This window comes from Papilio polytes, unplaced genomic scaffold (assembly GCF_000836215.1).
Source record: "Papilio polytes unplaced genomic scaffold, Ppol_1.0 DF821956.1, whole genome shotgun sequence".
Taxonomy (NCBI): domain Eukaryota; kingdom Metazoa; phylum Arthropoda; class Insecta; order Lepidoptera; family Papilionidae; genus Papilio; species Papilio polytes.
The window spans coordinates 1,688,981-1,708,765 of NW_013527248.1; the positions used below are offsets into that span (position 1 = coordinate 1,688,981).

A 19,785-nucleotide genomic window follows, 5' to 3' on the forward strand; every position below is an offset into this window, starting at 1 on the left:
TACCATAACTACTGCAATCTCAGATGTCGCTATCCACTGTCAATGAAATAAAACAATTTTTTTATCTTATATTGCTATATTTGCTTTAGAAGCTACAATTGTTTCAAGCGGGTTATTATAACAATACTAAGTTCAGACATTTACAACATATCGGCCTCGCACTGAATAGGCAATTAAATGAGTAATTGCTTTATGTCTATTTTTAATTTATCTATTATAAGTCAATATAATTGTCACAGGTAAAAAATGTAATAATTTAATTCCTATAAATATAGGAGTTGAATTAAAGAATAAAAAAATAACAGATTTAAGTCAACAAAGAAAAGAAATATTTTAGTATATCAGTGTCTTTGGAATTTATAGTGCTTTATGGTATATTAGCCTTACAAAATAAATGGCACTTGATCATTACATGCCATTAAATACCACTAAACGATGTCTACACTAAAATGATAATCTTATTTTTATTATAATAAATATTTTAAGCTAGTCAAAATTTATTATTCACTTTAGCATCTATTGTAAAGACTCGTACTTATGTAAAACAGTTTTTTTAAACATTTAATTAGTGTAGATATTTGCAAAGATTTAAATTAACATAAAAATAATTACTTTACAAGTGCTTTGTAGAATCATAAATTTTAATATAAATTAATTCTTAACAATTAAAAAGAAGTTAATTTCTTTAATTTATGTCTCTCATACTAAATTTTCTAATTTTATGAATCATAATTTTAAAGAATAAGGAACTAGAATGTTATTAGATATTTGGAGTAACAAGGTAAACCTAGAAAGAGATGGATGGATTGTGTAAAAGGTGACATGATCCATAAGGAACTGATGATTGAGATGACGTATGGTAGAGTTATGTGGAGGACAGAAACCTGTTGCGCCGACCCTATGGAAGTAGGATGAGGAGATGATGATGATGATGATGATGATGATGATGATAAATCCTGAATAAACCACACCTGATAACCATTAACGAATTTCAAAGAGACAATATCCATATACGAAACATATTAAATTTAGTATTTATGCTAAAGTGGACTGTATTACCACCATTTTCATTTCTTCCCTAAATCTACGCATTAACACTAATATTGTGATAGCAGAACTTTGTGAATAATTTATTATAGCTGTAGCATTATTAACGTCACTAAATAGGAATGAATAAATTACCCTAAAAATTACCCTTACAACTAGATTTATAGTCGTTGCACAACGACTTATCGTGCGAATTTGCTAACTACCCCCATCATCACAAGTTATCACAACATTGAAACAAGCCTAAGCGAACACTTAGTACATTTCTAAGAAATCTTCTACAATATTAACTATATTTTCCGGTGAATTTAATTGTACATGATGTGTGCCTTCCACTTCTACGTACGTCAAGTCAGTGGTTTCTCTAAGTTTGTCGACAACCGCCATATAATAATCTAACCTCTCCCAATTCTGTCCGGGAACCGCTCTGATATTAAGAACTTTGCATTTAACTTTGGCAGCATAAGCTAATGCTGTTTCCAATGACATCATCGCTAGGCCAGAAACCTTCAGCCTTGGATCCCTTTTAAAATGGTATCCTTTCTTCTTCAAATGCGCGGGCGTTGGAGCCATGCCTCTCTTCATTAAAACTTTGCAGTTCTCCCTTGACACTGACCCTTTATACGCGTCTACTACAATATCTATCATCTCTTCGTAATCGTAGCAAGGTATTTTATCTTCCGACAAAGTTTCGTATTCTAGAATCTTATCAATAGACCAGCCAGTTCCTTTCACCATGTTTTCTGGAACCCTCACTGCGGGGCTGGCGATATCAATGCAGATGATCCTGTCTACATCATCCGGGAAGGATGCCGCGTACATGAAACTCAGAGCGCCACCTAGTGAATGTCCCATTAGACTGATTTTACTCCATTTGAAGTGTTTGACTATTCTTCTTAGAAGCGCTATACCGTCCCAGAATATGTAGTACAGCATTCCGGTCGGATAGTGCGAGGAGAGGCCGTGTCCCGGGAGATCAAGGCACAAGACGGAGGTCGACGTTGGCAGGAGTGGGATGAGGTTGTCCCAGGTCCCGGCGTTGTCCTGCCAGCCGTGGATAGCGATTAACGGTTGCTTGTCCCTAGGGCCCCACCATCGTCCAGCGACGTGGCCCCACGGTACAGGGATTTCTATTTCATCAACTTGAAGACCAACACGTAAATCTGAAATAGTTCGTTTGGATTATACGTATATATCAATTTACGTAACATTAATCTAAAGTGTTAGTATCTATGTATATATATGTAGTACATAAGGGCCTTATCATTTTATATTATATTTACCTTCCTATGCTATCTTTTAATATTATTGGATTCTACAACGCGGATGCAACATTATAACTAATAGATATAACTCATAGATATGATAACAGCAATTAAATTAGAAAAAAATCTTATCCCAGATTATTTAAAGGTTTTTCACTAACAGAATAAGAATTTATATAACAATTAATGATACGATAAGCCGATAAAACTATTAACAGAAGCCGTAATCCGTTGATTGAAGGTCAAAACAGAATTGGCACTATAGATCGACAAAGACAAATGTATATTTTTATTTAAGAGAAGGGGGAAAACGAGCGGCAAGAACACCAAGGTGGTCAACGACGCCCATGGACATCCGCAACACCAGAGGAACTACAGATGCGTTGCCGGTCTTTGAGGAAATTGTAGGCTCGGTTCTTGAAAGACCCTAAGTCGTATTGGTTTGGAAACACTGCCGATAACACACAAATCTGATTGGCAGCCGCTACAGATCTGTATATTATCTGCCAATCAGCTGTCTTAACGCTGTTAGTTCTGATTTTGGCCACGTTTTACAGGAATTGTTTTATACATTCGCTGTACATATTTGCTTGTCCACTGACCTTGTTAATTATACTGTGGCGGAAGTTCATTTGATTTTCGATATGTTTCCAAGGTGGACACGATTTTGTGTTTGATTAAATCTTTTTTTGCGTAATTTGAATTAATACTGTTTGCGTGCCAATTGTGTTGGTTCCACGCTATTTATCCATCTAATAATGCTTTGTTTTTATTAACATATAATTTAAATAATATCGTAAAATTTCGTTCGCGATTTTGGGCTAAACTATTTAACTACGTCATAGTCTTTGACTTCAAAAATCAAACAAAAAAATGGGACAAACCTGCAAGCATTACCTTTTAGAAAAAATAGAATTATCAAAATCGGCCCACTAGCGGCGGAGTTATGCCGTTACACACATAAAAAAACATACAGACGAATTGAGTACCTCCTTCTTTTGGGAAGTCAGTCATAAAATCGTGCAACTTATATTAAGTTTGTGTAATTTTTTAACCAGTTAAATAAAAAATAGACTTAATTAGATCTTCTCGTCACATTTACTGTTCTATAAAAAGTGTTACATAACCCTTTCTTCGTAGATATCGAAAAGGATTTGCGCAAAATTCAACCGTGTTTTGGCGATGTCTATTGTTCACGTCAATTGTTGACCTTTGATTACAGGTTCATTACCAACTTAGAATCACTTGAATAAGTTGAGAGCCTTAACATCTGAGTAGAGGTCAAGGCGCAAATTGATTAATTTATCAAAATTTTTACAATTTCCATGATCAAAAACTAAATATTATGTTTTTTGAAAAGTAGAATAACAAATATATTCCTTATAAAACTGTAAGAAAATATCTCTTACTAGCTGTTCCCATGCGACTTCATCCGCGTAAAATTATAAAAAAAATCATTTTATTGTTCACATTTGTCAAATTACCAATTGCAAATGACATGACGTGATGTCAATCTATGGCAACCTTGCTTTCTTGATGTTGGCAACAACTTATGGTCTCTTTCCCACATTAGGGTTTTTATCCAAAATATTTACCCCTAAGTTTAACGGCGTGAAAACATATAGCCTAAAGCATAACGTAAGTGTAGGGCTTTTTATTAAAAGAAAGAGTTATTCAAAAATATGCTGTTTGGTGACATCTTCGGCAACAAAGAAGTGTGTGTTTGCGCTTTATTATATAAGTATAGATTAAATAATCAGATATACGAACGTTTAATAAATTTAACAAAAACAGTAATTCAGATATATTCAATGGGAAATGAGACCTTACGTTTTACATAAATGTTATAGGCAAAGATAATTCGTATCAGCATTACAGCAAACATACTGATAAGGTAAAACCTGTTACCATTTATTCATTGTCGAAACATCTGCAAAAAATTGTCTTCAAAAATGTCTTTTTGTTACCAATAGCCATATACCATATGGAGGTGCGCAAACTACTAGATTTTTAGTTGTACAACTAAAAAGTTGAATTAGCTGCGAAACAATCGACAATCGCACAACTTTAGCGCGATAGTTTAAAGTGTGCGCACGCCTTAATAGATACGAGCTGTCGCCCGCAAACTTCGTTAGCACAAATTTGGAACACCCGTTACGCCATTTTGACACCGCAGAATTAAGAAAAAGCCTATAACATGCCTATCCATGTTAGCTACTCTCTAGTGAAAGTCTCGTATGAATCCGCCCAGTCGTTTCGGAGATTACCCGGAACAAACGCGGCTTGTGGACAAACATTTTTTAAATGCGATTTTCGTTATTAGCAACGCAAATACATTTTCCCGAAATCTGGTATTTTTCTTTTGATATTACAGTCACTCCAATTTTAGATAGATATAGATTAATAATTTGACAGGTCTATTCGTAAGGTCAAATTTATTCTATAGTCGATGTTCCGTGCGCTGAGACACTTGGTCATAATGACTTGACAAAATACGCTATGACTGGTACGGCGCAATGCTTAACTACACATTCTAGTGAAAGGTATATTAGCCGTTATCTGCCACTTCGTTCTCATTTTATTGATTTATGACGCTCTTGATTACTCGTATAAAATGCCTCGCAAATAACACACAATGGGTCAATCCAAAAAGTCTTAATGATCGTCTACATTCTTTCATTACTCGAGTCATTTTCATACGTTTATTTTTTTGTCTTTTTAATCGATTTTTCTTGTCAATCTAAACGATAATAGGAATCGGAAATCACCTGTGTTTATAACTTAATCGTCCGATAGAGCGATAGCAAAAAACGTAAGTTGAACTTTGATCTCCACACGGCCGGTACTTGTCGCATGACATCGATAAATTAATAGACGGCACTGTTCCGCCGCATGATATGAATATAAACACAGACAAATGTGTTAACTACCGATTGAATTAAAGAATGATATACAAAACTTACATACATAAAAACAAAATTTATACATTACCCTCTGTCAATCATACTAAATACGAAAGTTTAGACGGATGGTTGTTTGTTAGACTTTGTAGCCTAAACATTTGAACCAATTTCAATCAAATTTGGTACAGATGTAGAGCATAGTCCAGAAGAATACATAAGCTATTCAGTTTTTTTTTATTCCACGCAGACAGAGTCGCTTGCGAAAGCTTGTCTATATCTATACTTCTATACTAATGTTATAAACAGGAAAGATTTGTATTTCTGTATGTTACAAAGGTAATGTATCTGTGACTAACATAGGCATACAATTTAATTTCACGCAGGTGAAGTCGCGAGCAACAGATAGTTAGGTAATTAAATTGCTAAAGTTTTGTCTTGATGGCAGATAAAATGAGAAGAAAAAGGAAATATCAATTTTGTGTTAGTCTCCTCTCTTCTTCGACTAGTCCACTAGATAGGTGCTACGGTAGACCACTGGTGGTCCCAACCATTGGTTCATGACCCACCAGTGGTCCACAGAAGTGGACAGTAACAGAGGACGCAAGTACTGGGAGAATGGGTAATTGGGTTTTTTTTTTTTTTATAGTAAAAGGGGGCAAACAAGCGGCGTGTACACCAAGGTGGTCAACAACGCCCATGGACATCTGCAACACCAGAGGAACTACAGATGCGTTGCCGGCCTTTGAGGAAATGATAGGCTCACTTCTTGAAGGACCCTAAGTGGGTGTGAAATGTGTGACGCCGACTCTACAAAGGCTTTATAAGAAGAGGACTTCTGCCAGCTCTATCAATTACCAAAATTTAATTTTATACATTGCATATTTAAGATCTAATATTTAAAACATTTAATAGACACAACATAATATAAATTTGGCTGGCTCTTGGATCATTGAAACATAACATACACGTTTTTGTTTAGTGATTTAAAAAAATACATTATATTTAGAAAATAATCTATTTGTATTTTTGATATTTCAATCTTTATACTTAAGAATATAATAAAAAATGATGTTCATAAACGGACAACTTTTTGATTTTATTTAACAAAATTTAGAATTACAGTCAGAAGGAAATCTCATCTTTTTCATTACAGTATGATATTTGTACAATTTTGGGAATAAATATGATTAGATCTAATGTTAAAATTACCTGGTGCGATTTTATGTCCATTAGATTTGTCTTGATTCATTTTTAACGCCGAATATTTAACACTGAAATAGCACTTTAAATATTTATAGCGCGATATCTAGATATAAAGATGTAATAATTATTTATGAAAGTGATTTAAGTGTTATAAAACTATATCTTCATAAACACACTTCTGTGGATCACGTTTTTATCACAAGCAAGACTAAAACATTAAGGTGCTAATCATTTGTCCAACCTAGACTTAATTGGAGTTTAAGAAAATGCGCAAAGCAAACACCCGCATTGGAACGATTGAAAAACGAAACGAACAAGAAAAAAGTACAAAGATAAAGACCAAGAAGCAACTGACAGTTGACAGTGACACCCGGCTGACAGCAGAATGACATTAACTCGTCTCGTTTACAAACTTGGTAATAAAACGGATTTATTAGTAAAAGGGAGACTAAGAAAAGCCATTTTATGTTTTCATGTTTTTCCTTGTCTTAACTCATCACTTACATATTTCACAAACGATTTTTTCTTGTTTAAAAAGACAAAATGACGTGACTATTAATTTTATCTAATCCATATTATAATCTGTTCCGTCACAACACAACAGGACCAAAATCAGCAACATTTTGAGAACCGAGTCGAGAGAAAAGCAAGATTTCAGACAAGTAAGCAAGATACTGAAAACCGCTACGTTGACAAAGTTTGTTTTATAATGGCAGAGAAGAGGAAAACTAAAAAGCGAAAAGAGGTAAGGCATTTACCGTCCTTTCTTATATCATTGACTCTAATTAATGAATACTGTTCTATTAAATTTTATTGATACACTCCCATGAGCAATTATTATATTTTTCAAATAAAGTTGTATTATGTCTGGCTTAATGCCTAAATTCGGTGTGAATTTTCACTATGCATCGTGAAAAACCATTGTTCGTATGGATGTGAAAATGACGCAGTTATTTTCATTTTTGTCTATTGCGATTCTATACAACGTGTTATTTTTGTTCAAATGTTTTCTTTAATTATGATGATAGGTATTAATTTAAACATCTTAAATTAAAAGCCTATGTTTTGTTTTAAAATACGAAGACCATTAAGTTTTTTTTAATATTACAGACTAAAAATAGTAGACTTATGTTTGTTTTTGTTTGGTTTCAGAAAAGAAAGGTTTGATTTGATTTGATTTTTCACTTAGTAGTTTTGTGTACAGTGAACCACAAAGGTTGCACAAGTTATAATTATTGTTTATTACACTTGGTTTACAGTAGTTTAGAGGGGTTGTAACAATATTTAATTTATATTCTTTTGGTAATAGTGATTTAGTTTATTTGGTTGTCCTTTCTGTTTTATTTAGTTGAATAATTCTTTATTTGTTGATCTCCATAATGTCTAAAAAATATTTATAAACTAATGTCAGGTTTTTGTTTGGTTTTTTAATTGATTTTATAACAGTAATGTGTTACTGGGTTTTCCAGTTTGTCATTAATGGTTGACAAATTCCGTGAAAATTCTAAAATAAAAATTTTCATATAGATATTTTCAAAATGGAAACTTACACTTAATCTCAGCAAATTATTTTATATTACACAGTTTTCCGGTATAACAATTTCATACTTCAACTACGTTTAATATCAAAAAATGTAGTATAGTTTGTAAAAATGTAATATTTTTTCTATACTTTCACTTTACACAATACTTCAACTGTGTGCTTTGTATTTATTATCTTCTGTTCACAAAAACACTGCTTAACTTCACCGAAATTGCAAAACCTTGGGATGTCAATAAGTATCAAAAGTCAATATTTTAGTTTGCAAATTGAAAAATGTACTAAATTTGTAACCAGATAAAGGGTGAAAAGGTTTAAAATCACAAAACATTAATATCCTTACAAATAAATGTGGTATGAAGTTAACTTTAACTAAGTTTAACTTCATTTATTTGTAAGGCTGTAAGTTTGTAAGTATTAAGTCTGTCAAAATACTAAATGTAAATAAGAGTTCGGGAAACCGAGTCTTAATTACCTTTCATGCCTGTTTTATACCCCTATGGTATGGACTTGTTATAATCAATTTTTAGACTAAGTAAAGTTATTAAAGAGTGAAAAGAAATAAAAAAAAATAAAGAGGAAAGATTTGTGTTTTGTATGTATTGTAATAACTCAAAAACTTGGCCGATTTTAGAAATTGTTTCATTGTTAGAAAGGTTATTTATCTGTGAGTAATATAGGCTACATTTTTTATTACTTTTTAATTTCACGCGGCCAAAGTTACAAGTAATAGTTATATTTTATTAAGCAAAAATAAATTAATAAGTTTTTTTCAAATTTGCGTTTTGTGGCATCAACTTTTGGACCAAATCAACAGACATATTGTGTCTTTCATGACACTTAAGATCTGTATTCATTAATGTTACTGCAATTATGTAAAGTATGTCTGAAGCTACAAGTCCCTAGTGATGGGCTAAAGTCTACACTATCATAGCTATTCCTAAATCTTGAGTGATGTGAAACAGTATAAAAATTTTCCAATTAAAAAGATACATAAAATAAAATAAATCGTCGGCAACTTATCGACCACCATCTTGTTTTAAAAACAAATGTATAGATATCTATGACTCTTAAAAATAATTTCAAGAAAAGCAAATTCTCACGATCATACAAGCCTTATGGTTTGATCAAAGATAACATAATTTAAAACCCTCTAAATGATCGGATCCCACTTTAAATAGTGTTAAGTTGTCAAGAGGTAAGACCAAAAGGTGTATTTACGAGCCTAATTATACCAGAGGTAAATACAATAATTTCCAAGTCATTTTTTTAGAACACAAAATTTAAGTAAGTAATAAATTAGTCTAAAAAGGCTTATTGATGCGTTTTTTTTATAATTGAATATGAGTTTTCCTTTTATAATGTGGATAATATAAATATGGCGAATATTCTAGGTTCAGTATTTTTATCCAGGCACATCACTAAAGTTCGGTAGAGTTTAACCTTTAGGCTCAAGGTCGATAGGCCGTTGTTCGCGACCTTTTGGAGGGCGTCGGTCAAACGACCTGTATTTTTCGTTCAATCTATCGGTAAATAATATGTTACGTACAATCTCGTGCGCGAAATGTTTTTAGTATGAACAATTCGTGCCGTACAGGAATTTTAATACTACGTCCCTAAATTAGCTATGAATGCTTACTCTTAGTTGTTTCGTTTTAAAGAGGCCATTTTGAATGTTGAGCGTTGAAGACACAACTGCAGTTCGATAGCTGCGCTGAGCGCGGCCGTGACCCCATTTAGAGCTGAGCGTCATTAGCGCAGGAAGGCGCGGAAATGCAGGGAACCGAGATGTTCTTATCATTTTAAACTATCTACATAAAAATATTAACATCGAAATTCTACTTCGATTACTTCGATCCATTTCTGTGAATTGTTATTTTAAACTCCGAAGAGGTAAGGGAATTAAAATCTTTGTACTGAAGTTACGAAAATACTTTTTATCTCATTAATTGCGATTTACGGTATCTCGGTCCGCAAATTTAAGACCCTTTAAAAGGCGTTTTTGGAGCATACAACTCGTTTTTTATTTTTAATTCGAAATGCAAATGCAAAAGGTACGCCATACCGATGGTCTAAGTCATTCGATTGTATGCCTAAGTGGGAGGCGGTCGTGTCGATCGTGGATAAGTAGATCTGGCACACTTTCACCAGCGCTCCGGACGGCATTCGTGTGTCAACGGTGTCACAGTTAGCTGTCAGGCATGGGGGAATTTGTAAGTCTAAATTTTCTTCTTATTCATATTGTAAACTAGTTGTTGCCAGCGACTTCGTCCGCGTGGTATTAGAAAACATACGAGCTATATAAATAACAATCTACGTATCCCTCGGGAACCGGTCATTTCCCGGGGATGAACCTAATACCCATGTGTACAGTGTGTGTATAGTTAGAGTTCCCGTGGAATTCATTAATTTAGTTTTCTAATGGTAACTCGGTCATCCTGCAACGGTTTAATATCTTATTGAAATTTGGCATAAATATAAAGCAAAGTCTGGAGTATAACTTTGTATGTGGTTGATCCTCGAAAAAGTCAGGTTTCAGAGTACAAATTGAACGTCAAATTAACCACAATCGGTCAATTCGTTGCTACAAGAAGTCACAATGATGAATCGTATGAAGCTATTAGTTAGATATACCGACCATCAACAAATAATACGTGCTAGGGCTCAGACTAAAGGGATTACAGCACTTGGAAAATTTTCTGTTACACCTTATATAGGCAAGACTAGGCTACAACGCTTAAGTTGAAGACAAAATGAGATTTATGAATGAAAATGATTGAAATACTTCAGAACACATCGTAATATCTATATTAATTATCCGTCCTTTTTTATATATTCTATGTTACACGAAATTAATTCTCCTAATCAGAAAATAATACTAGGAAGGACCTCTTGCTGCTTTTTCTGTCTAGTAGCAAAATTTGTCTAATAATACCCAGAAAATGACTCGACATGTAGCTTTAGATTTCAGACTCGGAGCATATAGTTTGTTTAGAAAATAAAAAAAACCTGTTGGTGTAACCTTGTGTTTCCACTGCTCTAACACCTGTATAGAAACATTTAAATCACATTTTTTCGATGTTATTAAAAAGGAAGGCAATATGTACAGTCAGCTTTATAACTTTGTATAATTCAGACTAGTATACGTCTGGTTTCAAAAATAAGTAAGCAAGTATCCGTATGCATCCGACTATGAATATGTGTCAAATGCTAGGTTGCTGTGGTTTCTTATTACTTTATCATAATCATAACGTAGTGATCATTAGTACTATGTTAAACTAAGTTTTAACGGTAGTGTTATGTTTCATTTTAACACGTGTGAAATAGAATAATACACTTCGCTTGGTAATACGATAGCACCATGATCACGGTACACGACTGCTCCACCACACCACTCGAATCTCCGCGTCAGCATGCGAGCCGGGCAGAGAGAAGCACTGCTCTCGTCTACAGACTACCCGTAGACATTGCCGTACTTGTATTCAATACACTACATGTATGTCAATACACCACAGGGAGTAAAACTCAAGTTACGTACTTCGGAGACGTATTTCATTAAGTTATACGCTATCGAATGGTTAAATGTAGCTAGAAACCGGCCATAAGACAATTTCTATTCTAGAGTTTTGATAGTATATTTGTGCAGCTGACTGTACAAAATTATCTATAATGAAAACTCATAGTTTATGATCTATTTATGTACGTTTTGTAGATTTGTGAATATGTATCTGCCGTATTCCGAATTTATTTGCCTTTATTTTCGATACCAATAAGTAAAAAAATGTAAATTCCATTACGTTTTCGTGAGGTTGTGAACCTTTTTTCGTTCTTACATTAAACCTTTTACTTGCGTATAAAAGCGGTGTTTATTTTGGGATTTTTATTGATTTAAAAACACACCTTTTTTCGTATCGGATCCTAAATGTACTTAAAAGGATAAGAATGTCTAAATTATACTTATTTAATGCTACGAGTAACCGATTTTAAGTGGTCTTATCAAGGGATTCAGTAATGCTCTTAAGAATTATGCATTAAATTGTAATTTAAAAAGTTTGATTTTCTAAACAAAGATAACGTTTTATACTAGCTGTTATCTGTGACGTCTGCGCAGTATTAAAACATCAATAGCTCCCGAAACAGTATACATGTGATAGATATATGAATGCAGATGAAGTGAGAGGTGTATCGGGATCGCGCCAAATGAAGGTCTCTGCTACCCCTCTGGGTTACAAGCATTATACTTATACTATTATACACAAAGGTCACAAATGTTTTAATAGATTAGATGCCTTTTATTAGACAGTAACTAATAAATAATATGACTATCATAACAATGCCTTTATAAGTGCACGCGACAATGTTTGCTAGTTAAATATGCGTTTAAACAACAATTAACCTAGTTTCTTTCACGTATCAATGCAGTTTATATATTCTTGCAAAACTGTTACTCGCATATGATAGTATTTAAATAGTTTTAAGTATTATTTCTTAAAATAGAAAATTTGGTAATACCCACGGTATTTACTTTCAGATTAAACCTATCAGAGTTCAAACTCTTATAGTGTTGTAGTACTCCAGGTTCATATTTAAACACGTCACTGCCATCGATTTGGCGATTTTTTTTGGCATGGAACGTGTTAGGTTTATTAAAGATGCCAATTTTTTGCGTATCAATGAATAAAGTAATGTGATCGAGAGATTTCACAGTTGATGTAAACTGAACAAAATAATGACTTTATCGTTTATGTTAAAAAGATATTGACTTCTTTAAACTTCGTCCGAGTGAAATTAAAAAAAAAAAACTAAATATAGCCTATGTTACTTCCTTTCTAATGGTGAAAGATTTTATAAAATCGGCCCAGTAGTTTTTACGTGAATCGAATACATACAAAAATATAAATCTTTCCTCTGTATAATATTAGTATAGATAAGACAATTATATCACCACTACCACCAGCTCACTATACGTCCCCACCGAGGGGCTCGGAGCCTACCCTAAAGTTAGGGTGACTAGGCCATAGTCAACCATGCGGGCCAAGTGCGGGTTGGTTGACTTCACACATATCTTTGAATTTCTTCGCTGATATGTGCAGGCATCACGATGTTTTCCTTCAACGTAAGAACTTGGGATAAATTATGTACATATGAAAATTCGAAAAATCGAAAATCACATTAGTACATGGCGGCGGGATTCGAACCCAAGACCTGTAGATTACAAGTCAAGTGCTTAAATCACTGAGCCACCGACGTTCCAATTATATAAGTTATGTTAATGAAAGCATTGGTAATGCGACGGCAACACGTAACATGCGCGGGCGCAGTGGAGGCCGCGCAGTCAATGTCAATGCCGTCTGGTCAAACGTCTTACATAAGGTTATATCTGCGTAAATACAAATTTTTATATCAAGTGGAGAGTGTACAACTTTTACAGCAAAAAAAATTGACGACCGGTCCGAGAATAGAGGGAGAAAGGTGTTGGTACGGAAAATGAGAATATACCAAACAGAAATATCATACCTTATACTAAAAAATCTTCATACTAAATATTACAAATGCGAAGGTTTAGGTGGATGGATGGATGCATGTTAGAGTTTGTAACCTAAACGGGCTGCACGGATTTCGATGAAATTTGGAATAGATGTAGAGGATAGTCTGGCAAAACACATTTTGATTTTTTTTATAAGACACAAAATGAGTCTTTAAGAGGAAGTTTGAGAGTAGCCCCAGTGGTTGAGAAATTAAGGAGTAAAAGGTTAGCCTGGTATGGGCATGTGATGAACGATGAATCGCATGTAACAAGAAGGACGTTAGTTATGAGTGTGGTAAACCGGTAGAGGTAGACCCAGAAAGAGATGCATGGATTGAAGGTGACATGATCAAGAAGGGAGTGACTGAGATGACGGATGATAAAATTATTTGGAGGATGAAAAAACTACGGGAGTAGGATAAGGTACGGGAGATGATATATGTTTAATTTTCAGGAGTTTGGTGAAGCGGCTGATTCGGAGAAGCCGACCAGCGAGGAGTACGCTGTGGCGAAGTGGCTGAAGGCCAATGTGCCCACAAAGAAGACCAAATTCTTGAACCATCATGTTGAATATTTTACAGGTAGACATTTTTATTCGATGTTTAATTCTCGATTATAGCGTATCAAAACTTAACCTAATTTGCATCTAAATCTATGGTTTAATTTAGATAAAGTATGTGTTTGTTTTATTAAAATTATTATGCTCCAAAAAGCATCAAAGTTGCTTACATAAAATTCCATTTGATTTACAAACAATGTTTATAGCATTTTGTAAAATCCATGTTTATAAATATACACATTAAAAATCGTTTACGTATGTTTTATGTTTAAACAACTGCTTTATTCTGTTTTCAATACACTTGATTGATCTTTTATTAAGGAAAATTGATTCATTCATATCCAGTGGCTTTTACCGCTTTATGTAGATTTTTAATATATTGCTTTCTTATTGAACGCTATCTGTTCCCGTGCGACTTCATCCGCATCAAATTATGAAAATTTTATTTTATTGTTTACATGTGTCAAATTATCAATTGCAAATGTCAAAATGAGATGTCAATGACAAAGCATGGCAACCTTGCTATCTTGATGTTGGCAGCAACTTATGGTCTCTTTCCCGCATTAGGGTTTTTATCCAATTTATTTAACAACTTTGTTTGATATCGTGAAAATATTTAGCCTTAAGCGTGACGTAAGTGTAGAGGTTTTTATTAAAAATATAATTCAAAAATATCCTGTGATTGCTGACATCTTACGCCACAAAGATGTGTATGTTTACGCTTTATCATACTAACATTATAAATGCGAAAGTTTGGATGGATGGATGTTTGTTAGAGTTTGTAGCCTAAACGGCTAAACGGATTTCGATGAAATTTGGTAAAGATGTAGAGGATAGTCTGGAAGAACACATAGACTACTTACTTTTGATTTTTATTTAACTCCACGCGGACGGAGTCGCGGGCGAAAGCTAGTTATAATATAAGTATAGATTCACCAAATTAGATGGGTGCTTTTGAATGTTAATAAATGGCTGTACTAGCAATCTATTCTTGCCTGCTTTCGCTACGTGTAATCAAAACACATAAATATCCCAATAAACATGCGTTAATTATGGAGAACCTACATACTATTTGAATTAAATTAATATTGCTATTCCAGTTCTCTTTAAAAGAAAGAGTTGTCAATATGAAGCGTAATTCGTAATTTCGTTCCATGACCAAATGTGTAGATCTTTCTAGAATTTGAAACAATTGACAGGCACAAAGGCGGTGGACGCGTTGCTGACGTCAAAATGGGCGACGGGGAAGAACCCGACGTTTACAACGCGTATCGAAGTCACCGATTTTCTTCATCAAATGCTCCTTCATAAGCTATTCCACAGAGCTAAGAAGGTGAGTTTCTTATAAAAATATTTCATTTAATAAAAAAGTTAAAAGACTCTGACGCGGTTCTAAAGACATTGTTATTTCTTGCTCATCTTTTTTTTGTTATTTCAGGTACCCGTCAGTGAACAAGAATTAAAGGGAAAGTCTAAGAAGAAGGAAGCAGAGAAAAGCAAGAGTGGAGATGAGAAAGATGGAGAAAAGAGCCAGGCCAGCGCCTGTGAGGGAAAGGTAATTTTTGTTTACAATATTTTTAACCGCTAATATTTCAAGCTTAGGGAGAAAGTGATATAGACTAGCTTTCGCCCGCGATCCGTCTGCGTGGTTTTATCCTTTACGTCTACGCCAAATTTAATTGAATTCGATTCCACATTTTAGGCTACACAAACTCTAACAAACATCAATTTGTCTAATTATTATTTGTTGCTAGCAATTTGGAGTGTGGTAATATATTGTTATTTGTAGCTCAAATTGGTTTACAAAACATTATTAGTAAGATATAAATTGTAACAATTCCAGGATACAAAAGAGAAGGAGAAGGAGAAAGAGAAGGAGAAGAAGAAGCGCAAGATACGGCTGGAGATGCACATGGAGCAGGTGTTCCTGGACAGCGCGGACGCGTTCGTATGGCTGTACGACCCCATGCCCTGGTACTACTGGGTGTGCGGCGCGCTCGTCGTGCTCGGCACCATCGGCGTCTGCATGTTCCCGCTCTGGCCCGCCACCGTCAGGTACGCTCACCCCGCACACACCGCTCTCTGTACACCCCTCACACACCACACTGCCCACCCCACACACACCACACTCTGAACATCCCACACACCCCTAACTCTGCCCATCCCGCATACACTCTGTCATGTTAGGTTAGGTGAATACTAATGAGCCTGAGCCCGACACACCAGGCATGTAGCTCCCATGTCTGATGGTGCTGTAAAGCATTTATCCCTCTAAAGAAAAACCCGGCACACACTGCACTCTGCCTACCCCGCACATGCCGCAATCTGCCCACCCCACACACCGCACACTGTCGACCCCGCACACCCCAAACTCTGTCCACCCCGCACACACTGCACACCCCACACACCCCGCGCTCTTACTAATATTATAAATGTTTGGAGAGATGGATATTTATTTGTTACAGTTTGTAGCTTAAACAGCTGAATTAAATTTGCCATATATGTAGAGGATAGTCTGGAAAACTAAAGGCTACTTTCTCCACTCAGACAGAGTCGCGAGCAACAGCTAGTAGTTAATAAAATATAATAATTCACGTAAATATAATTCCAGGAAGGGTGTATACTACCTGAGTATAGCGGCAGCGGCGTTCCTGGTGATGATAATAGCGCTGGCCGTGGTGCGCGTCGTGGTCTTCTGTCTGGTGTGGCTGCTCACCCTCTCGCGGCATCACCTCTGGCTGCTGCCCAACCTCACTGAGGATGTGGGCTTCTTTGCTTCCTTCTGGCCGCTGTACAAGGTATGCGACATGGTGACGTCACACTGACGACATGATGACGGCACGCTGACGACACGGTGACGTAACATTGATTAATCTCTGTTATAGACTTGCCGAACAATCATCTATACTTATGTTATAAAGAGGACAGATTTGTATTTTTGTATGTATTCGATTTACGTAAATATGACTAAGTCGATTTAAAAAAAAATATTCATTAAAAAGCTTCAAGATCATTGAGTAACATAGGCTATGTTTTTTATTATTTTTTTAATTTCACACGGATGAAGTCGAGGGAAACAGATAGTATTTTATAAATTTAGTGTTCGTTTTGGTCAATATAAGTTTTTTATTATAATTTCCAGTATGAGTACCGCGGTCCAGGCTCCGACAGCGATAAGTCATCAAAGAGCAAGAAGAAGCGCAAGAAAGACAAGGTGTCTGATGATGAGGAGGAGAAGACGCCACTCCTCACTGAGGAGCCGCCTCCCGCACCTCCCGTGGTAGAAACCTTGGCTAAGGAGGAGGAAGAACCTAAGTATGTACGCAGACTATTGTGTCATATGACATTAGGCTTACTACACACGCTCAGGTCCAATTATTTTAACTGAATAGTCGAATAGATTAGTTAAAATTGTGCGTTTGTAAATTTTTAACTCACAAATGAACTGTACAAATAAAGTTTTGCTTCCACGCACAGTTTGACTCTTCAGTTAAAATTGTCTTTTAGAACTGAGCGTCTGTAGCTGGCTTTACTTTAAATAATTTTGTTTCGATTATTCATGAGTAAATAACTATACCATAAATAAAATTGAAGTGTCTATATGTAAAATAGAAATAAATGTAAGAATGCGATTGTATTTGCAATACTGATACTATGATATGAAAAACTAGGTTTTGTCTGTCTGCAAGTCCGCGTTTGTTTGTCTTTTCTATCTATCACATTTTATATATTTATCTAAGTCTAATTTAAAAGCAATATTACAATAGAATTAATTTAAAATAACAATATAGACAACAAAAATTTGACTAGATTTAGAAATTACAATAAAATGTAAATGCAATTAAAACTATATATTAAATAAATACAATTAAAATTATTAATTATGATGAGACTTTCCCCGCGTGAAATTAAAAAAATAGTAAAAAAGCATGGCATATGTTACTCGCAGATTAATTACCTTTTCTAATGGTGAAAGAATTTTTAAAATCGGTTCAGTATTTTGAGTTATTTCAATACATAAAATACAAATCTTTTATCTTTATAATAGTTTATTAGTTCGCGTTTGTTCCGCTTAAACTCCGAAACTATTGGACCGATGTTGCCGGGACTTTACCGGAAGGTATCTGATGAGTGCGGGAGTGTTATAGGTTATTTTTTTTCCAGGGAGGAGATAGCGGAAGTAGTTTCCGCAGATAAACTATCGGAGTCCGAGTCCGAGAACAGTCAGCGCTCCTCCACGGACCGGGACTTCGAGATGGTGGAGCCCGGGGACTTGGAGGGGGACACGCCCCCCAGGGAACACGCCCCACACGCTTAGTTCCCCGCCCCCACTTGTTAAGGCCGCTTTTAGACCATTTTTCTGAAAACTACGGGAATTGTGCGTTTTTAACAATAGAAATGAGAAATTAAATTGTTTCTATGTACATGAGTTATTTGTTGTCTATGGATTTTAGTTTCAGGTAATATGCTAAAGGCATAATGCAAAATAGGCATAAAGCTTGGTGTTTCAATTTATTTTTATTACGTTAACCCTTTTATGCCGTTTATGGTGGATTTTTGACAAATCAGTTATAAGCGATGAAACGGTTAAAATATTTCTCTAATTAAATTGTTCTATATTTTTCTAATAAAGTATCAGTTTAAACTGATATAAATATTCTTTCTTTCTACAGCCTTAAAATTGTATAATTTCTCATTTCTGTTGATATCGAATCCTGCTGTCAGTCGCGCGGCTATCGCGCCAGTGGAAAAAGGATCTTACAGTTAGGGTATTCCCCTATTAACCCAAAAATTCTACATTATAGTTAAAATTTAATCAATATTAAGAAATTAGTGTTTAATCTGAACGCACCACATAGGCCGTTTTTTTTAACCTAAATGTATGGGAAGATTACTCGTAAGTAGAAAAATCATTGTGTATTTAAAATCGATTTTAAATCATTTTTATTATTGGACTTGTATAATTTGACTTTGCTACTTTGAAAGAATCTAGATGTTAAAATTGGAAATGAATCAATTGCCATTTTAAATATCGTAATTTTCAGTACTTTATTAAAAAAAATGTTTCCGGTTTAAGAAATGTATCGACTTAAAAATACTTTGACATTATGTATATAAAAATTGGTATATTATAAAAAATGTCTGTATATATGTCAAGACATATTTAACTACAAAAATGTGCAATTGACAGTAAAAATATTAATACGACAGTTACTATCGGTTATAACTGACATTTTTGTTAATAACATCAATGTGAAAATAGTTTTATTCCAATGAAAATGACAACAGGAAGCAAATTAAATTATAGTTTATTTAAATTTTTATATTGATTTGAGAAATTATGTATAAAATAAGGCCTTAGTGTTTGAGTTTAGAAATATTAAACACCACGAAGTATGTAAAAAAGTATTTGAACTCGTGTAGTATAACCGTGGGCTTACACTGACGTAATATTGCTATCTTATTTTTTCCAAAGGGAAATGTAAAGGATGGTAAGTACAGTCGGCTGCAAAAGTATGTATAATTTATCAATCAACAAAAACTTTTATACGCTTTCGGTTTAAAAAATATGCATGGAAGTATTTTTAATAAGTGCATATTTTTGAAACAAAAAGACTAGAAATTTATTTTTTGTATATTTATGTAGCTGACTGTACTTCTTTTGTAATAGTATCCCATGGTAAGGTTAATAGTTTGGGACAATATTTTTACTGTCTAAATTTCAGTTGTATTTTTCTTAC

General features: G+C 34.5%; 2 protein-coding genes across 4 annotated transcripts; one reads left to right on the top strand and one right to left on the bottom strand.

Annotated features, from left to right (window-relative positions):
• Positions 1-877: 877 nt before the first annotated feature.
• On the bottom strand, positions 878-6,765 carry LOC106107687 (probable serine hydrolase). Its single transcript, XM_013288662.1, has 2 exons — positions 6,425-6,765; positions 878-2,210 (listed from the first exon to the last, which is right to left on the bottom strand). The coding sequence occupies exons 1-2, from the start codon at positions 6,462-6,464 to the stop codon at positions 1,303-1,305; spliced, it is 948 nt and encodes a 315-aa protein (XP_013144116.1). The 5' UTR covers positions 6,465-6,765; the 3' UTR covers positions 878-1,302.
• Positions 6,766-7,005: 240 nt separating this feature from the next.
• Positions 7,006-19,319, top strand: LOC106107632 (translocation protein SEC62). 3 transcript variants are annotated; one of them, XM_013288572.1, is made up of 9 exons: positions 7,006-7,163; positions 7,571-7,579; positions 13,940-14,066; positions 15,244-15,377; positions 15,483-15,599; positions 15,888-16,099; positions 16,656-16,842; positions 17,187-17,359; positions 18,209-19,319. In XM_013288572.1, the coding sequence occupies exons 1-9, from the start codon at positions 7,128-7,130 to the stop codon at positions 18,360-18,362; spliced, it is 1,149 nt and encodes a 382-aa protein (XP_013144026.1). In that variant the 5' UTR covers positions 7,006-7,127; the 3' UTR covers positions 18,363-19,319. The 3 variants fall into 3 exon arrangements, with proteins under 3 accessions (XP_013144026.1, XP_013144027.1, XP_013144028.1); XM_013288573.1 differs by lacking the exon at positions 7,571-7,579; XM_013288574.1 differs by lacking the exons at positions 7,006-7,163; positions 7,571-7,579 and adding an exon at positions 10,037-10,171.
• Positions 19,320-19,785: the final 466 nt, after the last annotated feature.

What these genes read in the sequence shown, in the direction of transcription:
- LOC106107687 (XM_013288662.1), bottom strand. Translation starts at nt 6,464, where the DNA reads ATGAATCAAGACAAATCTAATGGACATAAAATCGCACCAG. An exon ending in TGGACATAAAATCGCACCAG is followed by an intron (nt 2,211 to 6,424) that starts GTAATTTTAACA and finishes GAACTATTTCAG; the next exon opens with ATTTACGTGTTGGTCTTCAA.
- LOC106107632 (XM_013288572.1), top strand. Translation starts at nt 7,128, where the DNA reads ATGGCAGAGAAGAGGAAAACTAAAAAGCGAAAAGAG. An exon ending in TCATGTTGAATATTTTACAG is followed by an intron (nt 14,067 to 15,243) that starts GTAGACATTTTT and finishes AACAATTGACAG; the next exon opens with GCACAAAGGCGGTGGACGCG. An exon ending in CCAGCGCCTGTGAGGGAAAG is followed by an intron (nt 15,600 to 15,887) that starts GTAATTTTTGTT and finishes TAACAATTCCAG; the next exon opens with GATACAAAAGAGAAGGAGAA.